General features: G+C 45.8%; 1 protein-coding gene across 1 annotated transcript in view; it reads right to left on the bottom strand.

Moving 5' to 3' along the window:
- Positions 1–22,382, bottom strand: part of LOC142312348 (uncharacterized) — a 166,639-nt gene that overhangs the window by 48,087 nt on the left and 96,170 nt on the right. The window contains exon 6 of the mRNA XM_075351285.1: positions 12,387–12,397. Coding sequence (XP_075207400.1) covers positions 12,387–12,397 — 11 coding nt within the window. The remainder of the gene's footprint in view (positions 1–12,386; positions 12,398–22,382) is intronic.

Raw genomic sequence — 22,382 nt, 5'->3', positions numbered from 1 at the left:
CCGGAAATACAGAGTACATAGGGGAAATTTGTTAAACTTGTTGGTCTGTGGGGGAAGTCTGGCTGTCTTAACTGTGTGCGTGAACTGGGAATACAGGCTTTGTAAAGGCCTTATATTACATGGTTGGTCAGTGGAGAATATCTGAAATTATTTCTGTAGGGTCACTGTTAACATTTTTAGTTGCTATGTCACCATAATTTCAACGGTGACAGAAGCCCTTTAAGTCATTTACCTATCCACATTTGTTTGCAGGGCAATTGCCCTGCTCTTCCCCCATTTAGGTTCATTTTGCAGCCCCCTAACTCTTACTACAATCATTTTACAGCCCCAAACTTGAGCTCATTGACTTGTACAGGGTTCGTTATTCGGGGTAAAGTTCGCTTGCCAAACCAGATTATTTTTTTCCCCCGTGCTGGTTTGGCCAACCTGAATATCCATGAGATCAGTAGTGGTCACTACTCACTTGGGCGGTTATCTGTAGGAATCTCCTCTTTACTCCGCTCATCACCCCTCACATATGTCTCTGTAGTATTAATATGGGGCAGATCTTCCCCCTGAAATAAATATTGTAAAAGTCACAGACAGATGGAGAAGTCACATGTATGATCAGCTCTAATCCTGCCATCTCCACCGCTCTCATTACACAAGTATAAAACATATAATACTGGGGGATAAAACAAGACTGAGCACAAGACCTTCACAGCCGTCTACACACACATCATAGGGAGATTTCATGGCACCTTCTCTCCATCTACCTGATCATCCTGAGGAACATCAGGATCTTCTTGTTTACAGTCCTGTGGGAGAAGAGGACGGGGACATCTCTCTGGTGTTGTCCTCTTACTGGATAGACCTGGAGGAGACACATACAGGGACTGAATTAATTCCTTACATACAGATAATTATAGGCCGTGTGTATTTAGTCCTGTCTATTACCTGGTGATGTGAGGGGCTGGGGAACCACCATCATGACGTCCTTGTACAGATCTTTGTGTCCTTCTAAATACTCCCACTCCTCCATGGAGAAATAGACGGTGACGTCCTGACACCTTATAGGAACCTGACACATACAATGATACCGTCACCCCCGATCCCTTCATAGCGTTACTGTATAATGTCCCAGCATTCCCAGCAGTGTCACCTCTCCAGTCAGCAGCTCAAGCATCTTGTAGGTGAGTTCTAGGATCTTCTGGTCATTGATGTCCTCATGTTTCGGGGGGTGAGGTGGAGGCCCCGTGATTGGGCTCAGGGGTCTTCCCCATCCCTCAGACACAGGGGCCTGACAGCGCTCACTAGAGGTCTTCTTCACTACTGTGTAATCCTGGTTATGGAGAGAGACAGTAAGAAATCTCACTCCAGACATTTCCAGAGTCCTCACCTCTCCAGTTCTGTCCATCTGTTATTCCCATAGATAAGAATGATGTAATGTGACGTCATCAGAATCTCTCACCTCTCCAGTAAGCCGGAAGAGGATCTCTAGGGTGAGGTGTAATATCCTCTCCGCCATCTTGTCCCTGTCCATATCCATCCTTCACGGGGCAATCAGGAGAATTCTCTTCTATAGAAGATCTCCACTGAGAGGATCCGATATTGTAGGGACCTGAATGGGGAGAAGATGACGATGTAACATCATAAAAAATTCGCTGTAATAATACAATTACTGGAGATAAATAGGGGAAATATATGAGGAGACAGAACGTATAGATGTTGTTCGCTCTTGTTTCGCATGGACTGGAACATTAATTGAATTGCTGACTAAGACGTCTCCTCCGCTCCCAATTGCTGGTTATTTCGGTCAATGCTTCAGCCGCTGATTGACTGCAGAGATCATGTTTGTTATCACTGACTAGAGGCCGGAATATCAGCAGAACGTATGTGACCGAGACAGAACCGCCGCCATTAGGAACCTCCCCCGCCCCAAATAGTCTCAGAGCTGAAGGGGTTAATGCCGCCTGCCCCAGTAATGGGGAATCTCCACACACCTCCTCCTGCAGAGCCGCACACTAGATATATGGCTGCTCTGTGCTTCCAGGACCTGTGATGATGTCACATGGAGGGGAGGAGTCAGGGGTCACATGATCAGCTCCTCAGTGTATGCAGGGCTCTGCTGTGCTGGGTGTCATGGTGCTGGATGAGGGGAAGGTTATGTGTGGGGTCAGGAGGGGTTTACAGTGTGGCTGTAGCAGAGCTGAGTGTGTATGATGTGTATTGAGCGGAGCCGTGTGTGTACGAGGTGTACGGAGCAGAGCCGTGTGTGTACGAGGTGTACGGAGCAGAGTCGTGTGTGTACGAGGTGTACGGAGCAGAGTCGTGTGTGTACGAGGTGTACGGAGCGGAGTCGTGTGTGTAGGAGGTGTACGGAGCGGAGCCATGTGTGTACGAGGTGTACGGAGCGGAGCCGTGTGTGTACGAGATGTACGGAGCGGAGCCGTGTGTGTATGAGGTGTACAGATCGGAGCCGTGTGTGTACGAGGTGTACAGAGCATAGGTGTGTGTGTGTATGAGGTGTACAGATCGGAGCCATGTGTGTACGAGGTGTACAGAGCGGGGCCGTGTGACCTGAGCTGAACTCTTAGTAGATTTGGCTTTGTACTTTTGACTTTGCAAAAAATAAAAATCCCTTAAAACATTCTCTCTCAATTCTCTCTCTCATTATTCTGGCATTTGGAAATATAAATAATTTTGGTTCCTAATGGACCTAAAACGGGAAAGGTTTATTTGAATTTCATGTCAGTGAGAAAAACCTGCAGCTGTGTCTGTGTACAGTGTGTCCACCCATATCCTGTCCACCGCCACCTGGTGGAAAACAACGGAGTTAGCATTTTTATCTCAAAAACAGAACGAGATGGAGAAAAAAAGTGAGTTACAAAGTTGTAGGGCATCATCAATTCAATACAAATTGACACCTTGCATACAGAAATGCTATGATTAGAACATACTTCCCAACTTTTAAAGGAAAGAGGGAGAAAGCGTGCGGCGCATGCAGGGCGGTGCGGCAAAATTGTGACCACGCCCCTAGCCACACCCATTTGGCAGTAAGGGTCATTCAGCAGATGCCCTGGACTGTTCATTCAAAAAAACATACCGCAAACACGCAATAATCAGAGAACATTGTTATTGCTCTCGTGGTGCGGACACCTGCAGAATAACCGCAGCATTTACGATACGTGTGAACACGGCCTCAACAATACATTTTTATTACATTTTTTATGGGTTTTGACAAAGAAAAATGATAAATTGCGACTTTTTTTAACCATTTACCGATCCCCATAAATAATCTGATCGCTGTGTTGTTCGGATCGTTACGATTACAGGGACACCAAATATGTCCATGTTATTTGCTGATTTGTGATGTTTATTATTTTATAAAAAAAAAAAGTGTAATAAAATTACATTTTTTTTATTACTTTTAGTAATTTTATTAGAAGAAAAAAAAACTGTTCTCACCCTCTAGAATACAGAACACAGAGATGCTGCTCTGTACAATGGAGCTGTGTCCTGTGTAATCAGAGGCTGCATTGTAGGTTTATTTATGTAAACTCCTCCCTCTGACATCATCAATCCTAGTGGCTCACCAGCTAGAGCAACTAGGAAAGCTCGGAGGCTGCTTGGTGCATGTTTGAAAGCTGCTGGTTTGAATCCAAGGTGGTGTAGATAAAAAAAATGTATAAATATAGTTGTAATTTTTTTCTCATTTCTTTATAGTAGTTTTATGGGTACAAATGAATCTGACTCTTTCTTTCACCTACAAATAGATGCAGTATCTATCCATGTATCTGTCTATTATATATCTATCACTCTGTCTATTATTTATCTATTATATATCTATCATGTATCTATCTATCGATCCCTCCCTCTATCTATCATGTATCATCTATGTATCTATTTATATATCCCTCTATCTATCATCTTGTAGCTGAATAATCTTCTTATGGTTTCTCTACTGCAATACAGAGGTCGAAATTACCAAATCTTCCTATGTTTTTCATTAGAGGCAGTGGCTCAATAGGCTAGAGCTGCTGCCTATAGACAATAAGCTCACGAGTTCGAGTCCCGGCTGTCCTGGTAAATCAGAGCAATTAGAATTTAATTTATTAAATTAAAGCAGCGGGACTGACCTCTAAAATCGGGACGGTTGGGAGGTATGTTAGAACGTGTAAAACTCACAAGGCTGCAGACATGAAGCTTCCTACAAGTCATTGGCCTCCACGCTCACCTGACCCCATTGGACTTCTTTCTGTGAGGTCATCTTCAGGTGTATGCAACCCCTCGACCAACATTGCAGGACCTACGATGACGTATCACAGATTCTTGTGCAAACGTGTCACCTACCACATTGCACAACATGCAGCAAGATACAGTATCCTGTCCAGAGTCCAGATGTGCATTGCAGCTGACGGTGGCCACTTTGAGCATCAAAGTTAAATGAGCGCCATATGCGTGACCAGCATTCAATGTTTTTTTTTGGGGGGGGGCGGGGTCATGTGTTTCTTATCATAGCATTTCTGTATGCAAGGTGTCAATTTGTATTGAATTGATGATGCCCTACAATTTGTAAATTCACTTTTTTTCTCTAGCTCGTTCCGTTTTCAAAATAAAAATACTAACTGAGTTGTTTTCCACCAGGTGGCGCTATAGGTGGTTTCATTGCATAGTGCATGGATACTTTACTATACCTAAACACCACTTCTATGCCTATAGCTGCCGCCATTCTCAAGTTAATGGTGGTGGACAGGATATGGGTGGACACACTGTAGAGAGTGGAGGGAAAAACCTGCAGCTGTGTCTCTATAGAGAGCGGAGGGAAAAACCTAGGTTTCCTCTTCTCCCAGCAAAGTCTATGAGAATTCAGAAAAAGACTATGCGCATGTTGCTTTTTTTACCTGCAGTTTTGGGTGCAAAGAAATGAAGCAGCATGTCACTTTTTTGCGTTTTTCCATTGAATATAGTGAAAAAACGCATGGGCAAAAACCCACCGAAACACGGCAAAAATGCATGCATTTTTTTAATGCGTTTTTCTGCCAGAGGGTGCGTTCTTTGCTGAGGAAACAAAACTGCAGTGTGCGCACATAGCCTTACTGTAGTAAAATGGTAACATCACTACTTATATTATGGAGCTGAAGTGCAGCACAGATTCATCTCAACTAAAAAGCCGAGATCCTCAGATCAGAAATAGAACAGACATTTCATAACTTTACCAAATTCTTATGAAAAAATATTCATCACATCCTGCACTGAACCGTTGTACACAATTTATTACATATTTTAGAAGTCAGTCCATTTAATACAGACTCCACCAAAATGGACACTGATTCCGAGTCCACAGCCCTTATATAAACAGGTGTATATTATATTCTCTGAGCTTCTTAGGTGGGAAATGGAGAAGGAATACAGTGCTGGCCAAAAGTATTGGCACCCCTGCAATTCTGTCAGAGAACACTTTGCAATCACAAATTCTTTGGTATTATTATCTTCATTTAATTTGTCTTCAATGAAAAAAAGGAAAAAAAATGTCAAAAAGCCAAATTAGATATAATTCCACACCAAACATAAAAAAGGGGGTGGACAAAAGTATTGGCACTGTTTGAAAAATCATGTGATGCTTCTCTAATTTGTGTAATTAACAGCCCCTGTAACTTACCTGTGGCACCCAACAGGTTTTGGCAATAACTAAATCACACTTGCAGCCAGTTGACATGGATTAAAGTTGACTCAACCTCTGTCCTGTATCCTTGTGTGTACCCCATTGAGCATGGAGAAAAGAAAGACCACCAAAGAACTGTCTGAGGACTTGAGAATCCAAATTGTGAGGAAGCATCAGCAATCTCAAGGCTACAAGTCCATCTCCAAAGACCTGAAAGTTCCTGTGTCTACGGTGCGCAGTGTCATCAAGAAGTTTAAAGCCCATAGCACTGTGGCTAACCTCCCTAGATGTAGAAGGAAAAGACAAATTGACGAGAGATTTCAACGCAAGATTGTGCGGATGGTGGATAAAGAACCTCAACTAACATCCAAACAAGTTCAAGCTGCCCTGCAGTCCGAGGGTACAACAGTGTCAACCCGTACTATCAGTCGGCGTCTGAATGAAAAGGGACTGTATGGTAGGATACCCAGGAAGACCCCACGTCTTACCCCGAGACATAAAAAAAGCCAGGCTGGAGTTTGCCAATACTTACCTGAGAAAGCCTAAAACGTTTTGGAAGAATGTTCTCTGGTCAGATGAGGCAAAAGTAGAGCTTTTTGGGAAAAGCCATCAACAGAGTTTACAGGAAGAAAAAAAGAGGCATTCAAAGAAAAGAGCACGGTCCCTACAGTCAAACATGACGGCGGTTCCCTGATGTTTTGGGGTTGCTTTGCTGCCTCTGGCACTGGACTGCTTGACCGTGTGCATGGCATTATGAAGTCTGAAGACTACCAACAAATTTTGCAGCATAATGTAGGGCCCAGTGTGAGAAAGCTGGGTCTCCCTCAGAGGTCATGGGTCTTCCAGCAGGACAATGACCCAAAACACACTTCAAAGAGCACTAGAAAATGGTTTGAGAGAAAGCACTGGAGACTACTAAAGTGGCCAGCAATGAGTCCAGACCTGAATCCCATAGAACACCTGTGGAGAGATCTCAAAACGGCAGTTTGGAGAAGGCACCCTTCAAATCTCAGGGACCTGGAGCAGTTTGCCAAAGAAGAATGGTCTAAAATTCCAGCAGAGCATTGTAAGAAACTCATTGATGGTTACCGGAAGCGGTTGTTCGCAGTTATTTTGGCTAAAGGTTGTGCAGCCAAGTATTAGGCTAAGGGCGCCAATACTTTTGTCTGGCCCATTTTTGGAGTTTTGTGTGAAATGATCAATGATTTGATTTTTGTTTCATTCTCTTTTGTGTTTTTTCATTGCAAGCAAAATAAATGAAGGGAATAATACCAAAGAATTTGTGATTGCAATCATTTTCAAGAAGAAACTGAGTATTATCTGACAGAATTACAGGGGTGCCAATACTTTTGGCCAGCACTGTATACTGTACGTAGATAATAGGGAAATTAACATGTATCCCATATAAACAGGTGTATATTATGTTCCTTGTACTTTATATGTGGGCAATGAACTTGACGTATGTACAAAATATTAATAATTTTTACATTTCCCTTATATTGTGACTTACTGACCTTACTTTGTGAAAGTCTGTCCGGAGAGATAGACGGCAAAAACTAACGATCAGTCTGTAACACAGGAAACAGGAAAAATAACAAATCAGGGGGCTGCACCTGGTAATCCGACATCAAGGAAAATAAGGCCATGTGCGCACGTTGCGTCCAGTACTTTGCAGAAATGAACACATCCTGTGGCAGAATTTGTCATTGTCAAATTTGGTTTTGACCACGTAAACGCAGGAAATACGCAAGCGTTTTTGCCGCGTTTTACATGCATTTTCATTGCTTAAATTAAAATGCGTTTTCAATACAAATACACAACTAAATCAAGTTTGAACATTCAAACAGTGGGAAAAAAATGAGAAAAAAAAAATAACCTATAAAATCAAACACTATAATGATAATTTTCCAAAAATGATTAATCTGATTTAATAATTATATTCAAAATAAAGTAAAAATATTGTTTAAGTCATTTTTTAAAGTCGGAATGGATGTGAGGGCAAATGGAAACCTCTTGACCTCACTATAATGGCAAAAATGCATGCTTTGATTTTGACAAAAAAGCATGCGTTCATCAAAAATAATGTAAAACGATAGGAATTTCTTTTAGGATGTGTTTTGATAATTCTCATTGACTTCAATGTTACCAAAACGCTGCCAAAATGGCAAAAACAATTGACATATTGCTTCTTCAAACGCAAAGATTTTGACACATTTTAGGCAAATAAAACGCAGCGTTTTTAACAGCATTGTGAGCACAAGAAAGCCCTGCTTCCCATAGACTTTGCCTGGAAATCAAAATGCATGCAATTTTGCATTAAAACGCTGCAGCTCAAAACGCATGAAAAAACGCAACGTGCGCACATGGCCTTAGACACTGGTCCTTATAACCATTCTCTAAATACAGCAGAGAGGCAAGACAACACAATACCACGTGGAAAAGGATCCACACTCTCCAACAGCCGTGGCCGATCTGAAGGCTTCCAATACACATAACCAACACCCCCCAAAATTGTGTATTCTCCTTTCTACCTGCAGCTAGGGGTCAGACACTTTGTTGGGTGGGGGAGATCACACCCAACCTCTTTACACAGCTAGAGTCATATGAAAAAGTTTGGGCACCCCTATTAATGTTAACCTTTTTTCTTTATAACAATTTGGGTTTTTGCAACAGCTATTTCAGTTTCATATATCTAATAACTGATGGACTGAGTAATATTTCTGGATTGAAATGAGGTTTATTGTACTAACAGAAAATGTGCAATCCGCATTTAAACAAAATTTGACCGGTGCAAAAGTATGGGCACCCTTTTCAATTTCTTGATTTGAACACTCCTAACTACTTTTTACTGACTTACTAAAGCACTAAATTGGTTTTGTAACCTCATTGAGCTTTGAACTTCATAGGCAGGTGTATCCAATCATGAGAAAAGGTATTTAAGGTGGCCACTTGCAAGTTGTTCTCCTATTTGAATCTCTTATGAAGAGTGGCATCATGGGCTCCTCAAAACAACTCTCAAATGATCTGAACACAGATTATTCAACATAGTTGTTCAGGGGAAGGATACAAAAAGTTGTCTCAGAGATTTAAACTGTCAGTTTCCACTGTGAGGAACATAGTAAGGAAATGGAAGAACACAGGTACAGTTCTTGTTAAGCCCAGAAGTGGCAGGCCAAGAAAAATATCAGAAAGGCAGAGAAGAAGAATGGTGAGAACAGTCAAGGACAATCCACAGACCACCTCCAAAGACCTGCAGCATCATCTTGCTGCAGATGGTGTCACTGTGTATCGGTCAACAATACAGCGCACGTTGCACAAGGAGAAGCTGTATGGGAGAGTGATGCGAAAGAAGCAGTTTCTGCAAGCACGCAACAATCAGAGTCGCCTGAGGTATGCAAAAGCACATTTGGACAAGCCAGTTACATTTTGGAAGAAGGTCCTGTGGACTGATGAAACAAAGATTGAGTTGTTTGGTCATACAAAAAGACGTTATGCATGGAGGCAAAAAAACAGTTCATTCCAAGAAAAGCACTTGCTACCCACAGTAAAATTTGGTGGAGGTCCCATCATGCTTTGGGGCTGTGTGGCCAATGCCGGCACCGGGAATCTTGTTAAAGTTGAGGGTCGCATGGATTCAACTCAGTATCAGCAGATTCTTGACAATAATGTGCAAGAATCAGTGACAAACTTGAAGTTACACAGGGGATGGATATTTCAGCACAAGACAATGATCCAAAACACCGCTCCAAATCTACTCAGGCATTCATGCAGAGGAACAATTACAATGTTTTGGAATGGCCATCCAAGTTCCCAGACCTGAATATCATTGAAAATCTGTGGGATGATTTGAAGCGTGCAGTCCATGCTCGGCGACCATCAAACTTAACTGAACTGGAATTGTTTTGTAAACAGGAATGGTCAAATATACCTTCATCCAGGAACTCATTAAAAGCTACAGGAAGCGACTAGAGGCTGTGATTTTTGCAAAAGTAGGATCTACAAAATATTAATGTCACTTTTATGTTGAGGTGCCCATACTTTTGCACTGGTCACATTTTGTTTAAATGCGGATTGCACATTTTCTGTTAGTACAATAAACCTCATTTCAATCCAGAAATATTACTCAGTCCATCAGTTATTAGATAAATGAAACTGAAATAGCTGTTGCAAAAACTCAAATTGTTATAAAGAAAAAAGATTAACATTAATAGGGGTGCCAAACTTTTTCATATGACTGTATAACATCCAATACACTAAATAGGACAGGGAATGCTGATTACATTACTGCCTATAGAGGCCTAATTACCGTATTTTTCGCTTTATAGGACGCACCTGATTATAAGACGCACCCCCAAATTTGGTGAAGGAAAAGATAATTTTTTTTTTTTAATGTTAAATGGGTTCCATCTTATAATGCCAGTGTCCCTCTAACAAATCATATTGGGTATATGTCCCTCATAGCCCCCCATCCTAAAATTAGCCCCCTTAATCTGGATATGGCCCCTTTATATTAAATATAGTCCCCTTGTGATGGCACACATTCCCCTGTGCTGCCTATGGCCCCCTATGGATTGCATACATTCCCCTGTGCTGCCTATGGCCCCCTATGGATTGCATACATTCCCCTGTGCTGCCTATGGCCCCCTATGGATTGCATACATTCCCCTGTGCTGCCTATGGTCCCCTATGGATTGCACACGTTCCCCTGTGCTGCCTATGGCCTTCTTTGGATTGCATACATTCCCCTGTGCTGCCTATGGTCCCCTATGGATTGCACACATTCCCCTGTGTTGCCTATGGTCCCCTATGGATTGCATATGTTCCCCTGTGCTGCCTATGGTCCCCTATGGATTGCATATGTTCCCCTGTGCTGCCTATGGTCCCCTATGGATTGCACACGTTCCCCTGTGTTAGATAGCGCCCCCATGCTGCTGCCCATGGCCCCTATAGATCGCACAAGTCCCCCTGTGTTAGATATCGCCCCCATGGTGCTGCCCATGGCCCCTATATAGATCGCACAAGTCCCCCTGTTAGATATTGCCCCCATGGTGCTGCCCATGGCCCCTATAGATCGCACAAGTCCCCCTGTGTTAGATATCACCCCCAGGCTGCTGCCCATAGTAAAATAAAACACTATTTCCTTACCTCCTCCAACGCTAAGCTCCCTCCGTGCTTCTGTTCCTCCACTTCCTGGTTCTCGGCCGGTCATGTGATCGGCACAGCAGACTGAGATCTCTGCCTGCCTGATCACAGTGGAAGCAGGGACACGGGGAGAAACGCTGGAGGGGGTAAGTAAAGCTTTTTTATTTTAGAATGAGCAGCAACATAGGGGCCAAATCTAACACAGGGGGGCATGTGCCATCACAGGGGGGCGCAGAGACATATAATATGCACCGCTCCCCCAGCCTCTCACTGCGGTGCGATTTCAGCACCACCGGAGATGGACAGCGGCTGTTACTATTATATGAGCGGGAGCAGGAGATCAAACACTGCCGCCGCAGCGTTCACCTGCCCCCAGCAGCGCCCCCACCTCCCCTGGACCTGCAGTGTAATATATATACAGTTAGGTCCAGAAATATTTGGACAGTGACACAATTTTCGCGAGTTGGGCTCTGCATGCCACCACATTGGATTTGAAATGAAATCTCTACAACAGAATTCAAGTGCAGATTGTAACGTTTAATTTGAAGGTTTGAACAAAAATATCTGATAGAAATTGTAGGAATTGTACACATTTCTTTACAAACACTCCACATTTTCGGAGGTCAAAAGTAATTGGACAAATAAACCAAACCCAAACAGAATATTTTTATTTTCAATATTTTGTTGCGAATCCTTTGGAGGCAATCACTGCTTTAAGCCTGGAAGCCATGGACATCACCAAACGCTGGGTTTCCTCCTTCTTAATGCTTTGCCAAGCCTTTACAGCCACAGCCTTCAGGTCTTGCTTGTTTGTGGGTCTTTCCGTCTTAAGTCTGGATTTGAGCAAGTGAAATGCATGCTCAATTGGGTTAAGATCTGGTGATTGACTTGGCCATTGCAGAATGTTCTACTTTTTTGCACTCATGAACTCCTGGGTAGCTTTGGCTGCATGTTTGGGGTCATTGTCCATCTGTACTATGAAGCGCCGTCCAATCAACTTTGCGGCATTTGGCTGAATCTGGGCTGAAAGTATATCCCGGTACACTTCAGAATTCATCCGGCTACTCTTGTCTGCTGTTATGTCACCAATAAACACAAGTGACCCAGTGCCATTGAAAGCCATGCATGCCCATGCCATCACGTTGCCTCCACCATGTTTTACAGAGGATGTGGTGTGCCTTGGATCATGTGCCGTTCCCTTTCTTCTCCAAACTTTTTTCTTCCCATCATTCTGGTACAGGTTGATCTTTGTCTCATCTGTCCATAGAATACTTTTCCAGAACTGAGCTGGCTTCATGAGGTGTTTTTCAGCAAATTTAACTCTGGCCTGTCTATTTTTGGAATTGATGAATGGTTTGCATCTAGATGTGAACCCTTTGTATTTACTTTCATGGAGTCTTCTCTTTACTGTTGACTTAGAGACAGATACACCTACTTCACTGAGAGTGTTCTGGACTTCAGTTGATGTTGTGAACGGGTTCTTCTTCACCAAAGAAAGTATGCGGCGATCATCCACCACTGTTGTCATCCGTGGACGCCCAGGCCTTTTTGAGTTCCCAAGCTCACCAGTCAATTCCTTTTTCCTCAGAATGTACCCGACTGTTGATTTTGCTACTCCAAGCATGTCTGCTATCTCTCTGATGGATTTTTTCTTTTTTTTCAGCCTCAGGATGTTCTGCTTCACCTCAATTGAGAGTTCCTTAGACCGCATGTTGTCTGGTCACAGCAACAGCTTCCAAATGCAAAATCACACACCTGTAATCAACCCCAGACCTTTTAACTACTTCATTGATTACAGGTTAACGAGGGAGACGCCTTCACAGTTAATTTCAGCCCTTAGAGTCCCTTGTCCAATTACTTTTGGTCCCTTGAAAAAGAGGAGGCTATGCATTACAGAGCTATGATTCCTAAACCCTTTCTCCGATTTGGATGTGAAAACTCTCATATTGCAGCTGGGAGTGTGCACTTTCAGCCCATATTATATATATAATTGTATTTCTGAACATGTTTTTGTAAACAGCTAAAATAACAAAACTTGTGTCACTGTCCAAATATTTCTGGACCTAACTGTATATACCCCCCCGTATATTCGGCTTATAAGACGCACCCCCTACTTTCCCCCAAAATTTGGGGAAACAAAAGTGCGTCTTATAAAGCGAAAAATACGGTATATTACGGTCTATAGAGGCCTAATTCTATTACTGTCTATAGAGGCCTAATTCTATTACCGTCTATAGAGGCCAAATTCTATTACCGTCTATAGAAGCCTAATTCTATTACCGTCTATAGAGGCCTAATTCTATTACCGTCTATAGAAGCCTAATTCTATTACCGTCTATAGAGGCCTAATTGTATTACCGTCTATACAGGACTAATTGTATTACCGTCTATACAGGCCTAATTCTATTACCGTCTATAGAAGCCTAATTATACTACTGTCTATAGAGGCCTAATTATATTCTGCTCCATGATAAGGCTACTTTCACATTTCCGTTGCTTCAATTTTGCCAGGTCTGTCGTTGCGATTGAACTGTCGTTTTTTAGCAGTCAACAGACGCAACGGATGAGTTATTTCACAGGATTCAGTTTGTGGAATCATGTGAAATAACAGATCTGTCACGTCCGTTATATCCCTTGAGCGTCCGTTTTAAAATGGATCCGTCCTGATCCGTTTTTTTCGGGACAGCCCAATGGGAGTGCCAGACATTTTGGAGACCTGGATAACTGTTTTCACAGGCCATCTGTGACAGTTTGGAGAGAAAGGGGCAGAATGAATGGGGTTATAGCTAAAATTGTGCAGAATTATGTGGATTATTCCACAAGCCAATCTTTTGAGCAAATTTTTATTATTTTTTTTCTGTTTTTTTTGCAACAGGTAAAACAGAAAAGGAGCAGAAGCTATTTATTAAAGAAAATTACAGAATAAATGCATATATTTATGAAAAATAATAAAAAAGGGAGAACTCAACAAAATATGGGGGGACAGCGGGTTCCTCACCCTGGCACTAATTGGTCCTCCTGCAGAGTCCCGGGGGCTTCTGGTGGTGGTCCTTTGCAATGTCTGCTATACAAGTGCGGCACTGTCTGGGTCCTAATTAGGGCTACTTTATATACCTTTCCTAATTTGGAGCCTTGCAATGTGATTGTGTACAGACTGGGCATGCTCAGTAGAAAATGACGGAATCCTGCACCACAGACAACATTATACCTCTTGACGGATTGCGATGGAATCCTGCGCAGTGCGTTGTTTCGACACTTGGAAAAACGTTACATTGTCCGTTGCTTCCACCCGACGGTCAGTCATTCCACGAATGATCCGTCGAGCGACGGATGCAACGCAAGGACAGCAGTCGTAATCCGAGTAATACAAGTCTATGGGGAAAAAACGGAATCCTGAAAATTATTTTATAGGATTCAGCTTTTTTTCAAAGCAACGGATTGTAACTGAGGAAAAATGACGGAAATGTGAAAGTAGCCTAAAGCTGAAGTAGATGCAGAGGTTTATGTTGTACAGTCATGGCCAAAAGTTTTGAGAATGACACCAAAATTATTTTTTCACATGATCTGTTGCCCTCTGGTTTTTAATTGTGTTTGTCTGATGTTTACATCACATACAGAAATATAATTGCAATCATATTATGAGTACCAAAAGGTTATATTGACAGAATGAGTTAATGCAGCAAGTCAATATTTGCAGTGTTGACCCTTCTTCTTCAGGACCTCTGCAATTCTCCCTGGCATGCTCTCAATCAACTTCTGGATCAAATCCTGACTGATAGCTGTCCATTCTTGCATAAGCAATGCTTGGATTTTGCCAGAATTTGTTGGTTTTTGTGGGATTAAGATCTGGGGAGTTTCCAGGCCATGGACCCAAAATCTCTATGTTTTGTTCCATAAGTCATTTAGTGATCACCTTTGCTTTATGGCAAGGTGCTCCATCATGCTGGAAAAGGCATTGTTGGGCGCCACACTGCTCTTAGATAGTTGGGAGAAGTTGCTCTTGGAGGACATTCTGGTACCATTCTTTATTCATGGCTGTGTTTTTAGGCAAGTCTGTGAGTGAGCCGATTCCCTTGGCTGAAAAGCAACCCCACACATGAATCGTTTCAGGATGCTTAACAGTTGGCATGAGACAAGACTGGTGGTAGCGCTCACCTCTTCTTCTCCTAATAAGCTGTTTTCCAGATGTCCCAAACAATCGAAAAGGGGATTCATCTGAGAAAATGACTTTACCCTAGTCCTCAGCAGTCCACTCCCTGTACCTTTTGCAGAATATCAGTCGGTCCCTGATGTTTTTTCTGGAGAGAAGTGGCTTCTTTGCTGCCCTCCTTGAAACCAGGCCTTGCTCAAAGAGTCTCCGCCTCACAGTGCGTGCAGAAGCACTCACACCAGCCTGCTGCCATTGATGAGCTAGCTCGGCACTGCTGGTAGTCCGATCCCGCAGCTGAAACAGTTTTAAGATACGGTCCTGGCGTTGCTGGTCCTTCTTGGGCGCCCTGGAGCCTTTTTGGCAACAATGGAAGCTCTCTCCTTGAAGTTCTTGATGATGCGATAGATTGTTGACTGAGGTGAAATCTTTGTAGCTGCGATACTCTTCCCTGTTAGGCCATTTTTGCCATTTAAGTAAAGTTTGGAATTTTAGTGCTGAAGTGCACATTTAGTGCTGGCTTTTTGTTTTTTCTTCATTGAATTGGTCGGTGGCTGACCCCCACCTTTCTATGCATTCCAATTTGGGCTGTATTCCACCTGTCTAGATTTTGGCGGTTGGTGACTGTTCACATTCAGTCATCAGGCCCTGTCCACAGGCTATTTACTTCATGCAGCATTTGCTTGGACCTGTCCCGCCCACAGCCATGACTCCGTCATGGGTACGGGATTGAAATAGACCAGGTGAGTGCTGCTAAGAGCAGTTCTACTATTCATATGTGAGGCCGTATGGCACATTTTATAAAAATATTTTAGTGTAGGACTGCCTCAGATGAGATTTGCCGTGACGTGGTGGCTCAAGAAATTGCAATTTTTTGCCAAAAATCTCAAAATTTTTATAATAAGTACAGTTTGGAATTTTTAGTGCTGAAGTGCACATTTAGTGCTGGCTTTTTTTTTTCTTTTTTCAGAGCAATGATGGCTGCACGTGTTTCTTTAGAGATAACCATGGTTAACTGAAGAGAAACAATGATACCAAGCACCAGCCTCCTTTTAAAGTGTCCAGTGGTGTCATTCTTACTTAATCATGACTGATTGATCGCCAGCCCTGTCCTCATCAACACCCACACCTGTGTTAATGGAACAATCACTAAAACAATGTTAGCTGCTCCTTTTAAGGCAGGAATGAAATGATGTTGAAATGTGTTTTGGGGGTTAAAGTTCATTTTCTTAGCCAATATTGACTTTGCAGTAATTGCTGTTAAACTGATCACTCTTTATGACATTCTGGAGTATATGCAAATTGCCATTAGAAAAACTTAAGCAGTAGACTTTGTAAAAATTAATATTTGTAGCATTCTCAAAACTTTTGGCCATGACTGTACATTGTACTGACCCTCTGTGTGCTGGAAGAGGCCACTGCCTCATTGTGTAACTGCTCCTGTCATCACATGTGTTCCATAGGCAGAAGACATATGTAATAGGGGAACAAAGAGGCGCAATGGGGTCTTAATTGGTTACAAAAATAGGGTATAGATTATAATGGTGCCTCACCGGGGAGGACGGCTCACACACACCGGCCGCGGGAAGGAGGAGGAGAGCGGGGACGGCTCACACACACAGGCCGCGGGAAGGAGGAGGAGAGCGGGGATGGCTCACACACACAGGCCGCGGGAAAGAGGAGGAGAGCGGGGACGGCTCACACACACACAGGCCGCGGGAAGGAGGAGGAGAGTGGGGATGGCTCACACACACACACAGGCCGCGGGAAGGAGGAGGAGAGCGGGGACGGCTCACACACACACAGGCCGCGGGAAGGAGGAGGAGAGTGGGGATGGCTCACACACACACACAGGCCGCGGGAAGGAGGAGGAGAGTGGGGATGGCTCACACACACACACAGGCCGCGGGAAGGAGGAGGAGAGTGGGGATGGCTCACACACACACACAGGCCGCGGGAAGGAGGAGGAGAGCGGGGACGGCTCACACACACACAGGCCGCGGGAAGGAGGAGGAGAGCGGGGACGGCTCACACACACAGGCCGCGGGGAGGAGGAGGAGGAGAGCGGGGACGGCTCATGCGCGGGAAGGAGGAGAGTGGAGATGGCGGAGAGCGGGGATGGCTCACACAGAGGCCGCGGGAAGGAGGAGAGCAGGGACGGCTCACACACAGGCCGCGCTGCAGATACTGGAGAAAGCGCTGAGCCTGGACAGTATACACAGTGTGTACAGACTCCTCCTGTACCCGGGCCGCACTGCTACACCGCACTAAGGCTGCTTTCACACTACGTTTTTTTAACATGCGTCATTAACGGTTTTTTTTTTCTGCAAAAGCGGATCCTGCTTTTACAGCAAAAAAACGCATGCAAACGCATGTGTTATTTTGCAGGATCCTGTCACTTTAAGTTTTTGGGCGGGCATTGGAGTCATGTGATCAGGAGTCAGTGGAACTGAACGTGATAGGCTGGGAGCCGGCTCGTAACCAAGGTAAACATCGGGTAACTTGCTTGGATACCCGATATTTATCTTTGTTACGAGTGTCTGCAGATGCTAGGAGGCGGCTGCCTGCACACGTAACCAATGTAAACATCGGGTAACTAAGAGAAGCCCTTTCCTTGGTTACCCGATATTTATCTTGGTTACGAGTGTCTGCAGCTCTCAGGCGGGGGGAGAGAGAGGAGAGGGAGAGAGGGAGGGAGGAGAGAGGGAGGGGGAGAGAGGGAGGTGGGGAGAGACAGAGAGGGAGGGGGAGAGAGAGACTGATCACCCGAGACTGGTTTCTGGGCATGCTCAGTAGAGCAAGCAGGATCCTGTCTATCAGCATGCCAGCGTTCACATGCGTTTGCGTGCGGTACAGTCAGGATCCAGCAATTTGCAGTATTTGGATGCAGCTCAAAAATGCTACAAGTAGCATTTTTGAAAAATGTTAAAAAACTGCAACTCGCTGGATCCGCACGCAAACGCAGGTGAACGCATGTTGACACGAGTCCATTGCAAATGCATTGAAATGAAAATGCATTTGCACTGGATCCGCTTTTGCGTTAAAAGAACGTTCATGACGGATGTTAAAAAAACGTAGTGTGAAAGCAGCCTTACGGAGCTGCTCTATACCGGAGTGCAGGGGACACCGGGGTCACACTCACAGCGCTGCAGCGAGGAGGGGAAAGGCGGGAACTGCTGCCTGGTCCCGGTGGAGCGGAGTTTGCGGTGTTGTCCTCTCCCTTGAGGTGAATGTCTCCGTCCTTTCCCGGGTCTGATGTATCCTCTGATGTGAGGGGCCGCTGCTCTCAGGGTCACACTCAGTCTCTTCCCTCCACAGAGGCCTCCGCTCACAGGCACTTCCTGCTTCACATTCCACAACAACCCGGACTCAACCAACACACAGCGAGCTGCAGGGGGCTGGACTGATGTATGTGCGCACAAATCAGAGGGAAGCATGGTCTCTTAAAGAAGAAGTGTAACTCAGTCCTCTGCATGAACAGACCTCTACATGTATACGACATGTGCGGAGCAGAGCAGCTTGTCTATGACGTGTACGGAGCAGAGCAGTGTGTCTATGACGTGTACGGAGCAGAACAGCGTGTCTATGACGTGTACGGAGCAGAGCAGCGTGTCTATGACGTGTACGGAGCAGAGCAGTGTGTCTATGATGTGTACGGAGCAGAGCAGTGCGTCTATGATGTGTACGGAGCAGAGCAGTGCGTCTATGATGTGTACGGAGCAGAGCAGTGCGTCTATGATGTGTACGGAGCAGAGCAGTGCGTCTATGATGTGTACGGAGCAGAGCAGTGTGTCTATGATGTGTATGGAGCAGAGCAGTGTGTGTACGACGTGTGCAGAGCAGAGCAGTAAGTCTATGACGTGTACGGAGCAGAGCAGTAAGTCTATGACGTGTACGGAGCAGAGCAGTGCGTCTATGATGTGTACGGAGCAGAGCAGTGTGTCTATGATGTGTATGGAGCAGAGCAGTGTGTGTACGACGTGTGCAGAGCAGAGCAGTAAGTCTATGACGTGTACGGAGCAGAGCAGTAAGTCTATGACGTGTACGGAGCAGAGCAGTGTGTCTATGACGTGTATGGAGCAGAGCAGTATGTTTATGACGTGTACGGAGCAGAGCTGTGTGTCTATGACGTTTACAGAGCAGAGCAGTGTGTCTATGACGTGTACAGAGCAGAGCAGTGTGTCTATGACGTGTACGGAGCAGAGCAGTGTGTCTATGACGATGACAGAGCAGAGCAGTGTGTCTATGACGTGTACAGAGCAGAGCAGTGTGTCTATGACGTGTACGGAGCAGAGTAGTGTGTCTATGATGTGTACGGAGCAGAGCAGTGTGTCTATGACGTGTACGGAGCAGAGCAGTGTGTCTATGACGTGTACGGAGCAGAGCAGTGTGTGTACGATGTATACGGAGCAGAGCAGTGTGTCTATGATGTGTAGGGAGCAGAGCAGTGTGTCTATGACGTGTACGGAGCAGAACAGTGTGTCTATGACGTGTACGGAGCAGAGCAGTGTGTCTATGATGTGTAGGGAGCAGAGCAGTGTGTCTATGATGTGTACGGAGCAGAGCAGTGTAACCATGTTGTGTACGGAGCAGAACAGTGTGTCTATGACGTGTACGGAGCAGAGCAGTGTGTCTATGATGTGTACGGAGCAGAGCTGTATGTCTATGACGTTTACAGAGCAGAGCAGTGTGTCTATGACGTGTACGGAGCAGAGCAGTGTGTGTATGACGTGTACGGAGCAGAGCAGTGTGTCTATGACGTGTACAGAGCAGAGCAGTATGTCTGTGACATGTACAGAGCAGAGCAGTATGTCTGTGACGTGTACAGAGCAGAGCAGTGTGTCTATGACGTGTACAGAGGAGAGCAGTGTGTCTATGATGTGTAGGGAGCAGAGCAGTGTGTGTACGACGTGTACGGAGCAGAGCAGTGTGTGTACGACGTGTACGGAGCAGAGCAGTATGTCTATGACACGTACAGAGCAGAGCAGTGTGTCTATGACGTGTACAGAGGAGAGCAGTGTGTCTATGATGTGTACGGAGCAGAGCAGTGTGTGTACGACGTGTACGGAGCAGAGCAGTGTGTGTACGACGTGTACGGAGCAGAGCAGTATGTCTATGACGCGTACAGAGCAGAGCAGTGTGTCTATGACGTGTACAGAGGAGAGCAGTGTGTCTATGATGTGTACGGAGCAGAGCAGTGTGTGTACGACGTGTATGGAGCAGAGCAGTGTGTGTATGACGTGTATGGAGCAGAGCTGTGTGTCTATGACGTGTACGGAGCAGAGCAGTGTGTCTATGATGTGTACGGAGCAGAGCAGTGTGTCTATGATGTGTACGGAGCAGAGCTGTGTGTCTATGATGTGTACGGAGCAGAGCTGTGTGTTTATGACGTTTACAGAGCAGAGCAGTGTGTCTATGACGTGTACGGAGCAGAGCAGTGTGTGTATGATGTGTACGGAGCAGAGCCGTGTGTCTGTGATGTGTACAGAGCAGAGCAGTATGTCTATGATGTGTACAGAGCAGAGCAGTGTGTCTATGATGTGTACAGAGCAGAGCAGTGTGTCTATGATGTGTACGGAGCAGAGCAGTGTGTGTATGATGTGTACAGAGCAGAGCCATGTGTCTATGACGTCTACAGAGCAGAGCAGTATGTCTGTGACGTGTACAGAGCAGAGCAGTGTGTCTATGACGTGTACAGAGCAGAGCAGTATGTCTATGATGTGTACAGAGCAGAGCAGTGTCTGTATGATGTGTACAGAGCAGAGCAGTGTGTCTATGACGTTTACAGAGCAGAGCAGTATGTCTGTGACGTGAGCAGAGCAGTATGTCTGTGACATGTACCCAGCAGAGCAGTGTGTCTATGACGTTTACAGAGCAGAGCAGTATGTCTATGACGTTTACAGAGCAGAGCAGTGTGTCTATGACGTGTACGGAGCAGAGCAGTGTGTCTATGACGTGTACGGAGCAGAGCAGTATGTCTATGTGTCGCGGGCAGAGGAGGGGACGCTGCGCTCTCCCACTGCTCGGGTCCGGCTGCCGCTGCTGCTGCGGCCGCTGCTGCTGCTTGGTGGTGGCTCGAGCGGTGGGCCGGATCCCGGGGACTCGAGCGGCGCTCCTCGCCCGTGAGTGAAAAGGGGGGTGATTGGTTGTGGGGGTTTTGATTATGGATATTGTCCGTGACGCCACCCACGGTTGTGGTGATTTTGGTGACATCACCGCTGCTCTAGACGGGGATCCCGGGAGCAGTGACTGGGAGCAGCTTGGTTGTTAGTTCTCCCCTCCGTGGGTAGGGGGTTGGTTGTCCCGGGGCCCGGTGATGGGGTAGGGATGGATGGCAGGCGGGCTACGGGGCCTGGCGAGGTGCAGGGTCGCAGGGGCAGCGCTGTGCTGCATGGCACGGTGGTACTCACTCAGCCCAATGATGAAGACACAGTCTCGGTAAAACACACGGCTGGATGGACGGGTCCCACAGACGGCTGCGGTGTTGTTGCTCCCAGCAGGTTGGTGGTAACTGCCTTTCCCTGCACCTAAGATGTCTGTACGGTTCCAATGGGTTCCCACCGGTAACCCGCTCCCCGACTTGGATATGGGCCAGAGGAGCCCCTTTTGCCCGCAGGCGCTGGCCCTGAGAAACGGTTGCCTTGGCGGTGGCGGTGTCTCTCTCACTCGGTTGGACGGTTGCCTTCTGTCGAGACTTGACTGTTTGGAAACCCAGGAGGTCCCCTTCACTAACGGATTTGGTAAATCCACGGCGACTCCTAGCCTTGCCGGGGTCCGAAAAGCCCCTGCCAGATGGTGCTGGCTCCTATTTGTGTACCGGTCCGGTACCGCCGGGCCACCGCCCGTCCACGGTCCTTACAGTAGACTCCAATTGGCCACTCCTGCAGACGGTCACCACCGTCTGCCAACCTTGCTGATCTGTCCGGGCCACACACCCGGACCAACTTCAGCCTGCTCACTTACTACTCCCTTCTGCTCACTTTCACTTCTCCAACTAAACTGCCTGGTTTTCCCGCCTCCAGGACTGTGAACTCCTCGGTGGGCGGGGCCAACCGCTTGGCCCACCCCCTGGTGTGATCATCAGCCCCTGGAGGAAGGCAACAAGGGTTTTGTGTTCTGGCTATGGTGTGCCTGCTGGGAGTGTGGGGTGTGTAGGTGTTGTTCTCTGTGGCCCCTGGCTTGTCCAGGGCGCCACATATGATGTGTACAGAGCAGAGCAGTATGTCTATGACGTGTACAGAGCAGAGCAGTGTGTCTAAGACGTGTACAGAGCAGAGCAGTATGTCTATGACGTGTACAGAGCAGAGCAGTATGTCTACGATGTGTACAGAGCAGAGCAGCATGTCTATGACGTGTACAGAACAGTGCCGTGTGTCTATGACGTGTACAGAGCAGAGCAGTATGTCTATGACGTGTACAGAGCAGAGCAGTATGTCTACGATGTGTACA

Source organism: Anomaloglossus baeobatrachus, chromosome 5 (assembly GCF_048569485.1).
Source record: "Anomaloglossus baeobatrachus isolate aAnoBae1 chromosome 5, aAnoBae1.hap1, whole genome shotgun sequence".
Taxonomy (NCBI): domain Eukaryota; kingdom Metazoa; phylum Chordata; class Amphibia; order Anura; family Aromobatidae; genus Anomaloglossus; species Anomaloglossus baeobatrachus.
Note: the sequence above shows the minus strand (reverse complement) of the source record. Positions and strands in the feature narration are given on the sequence as shown.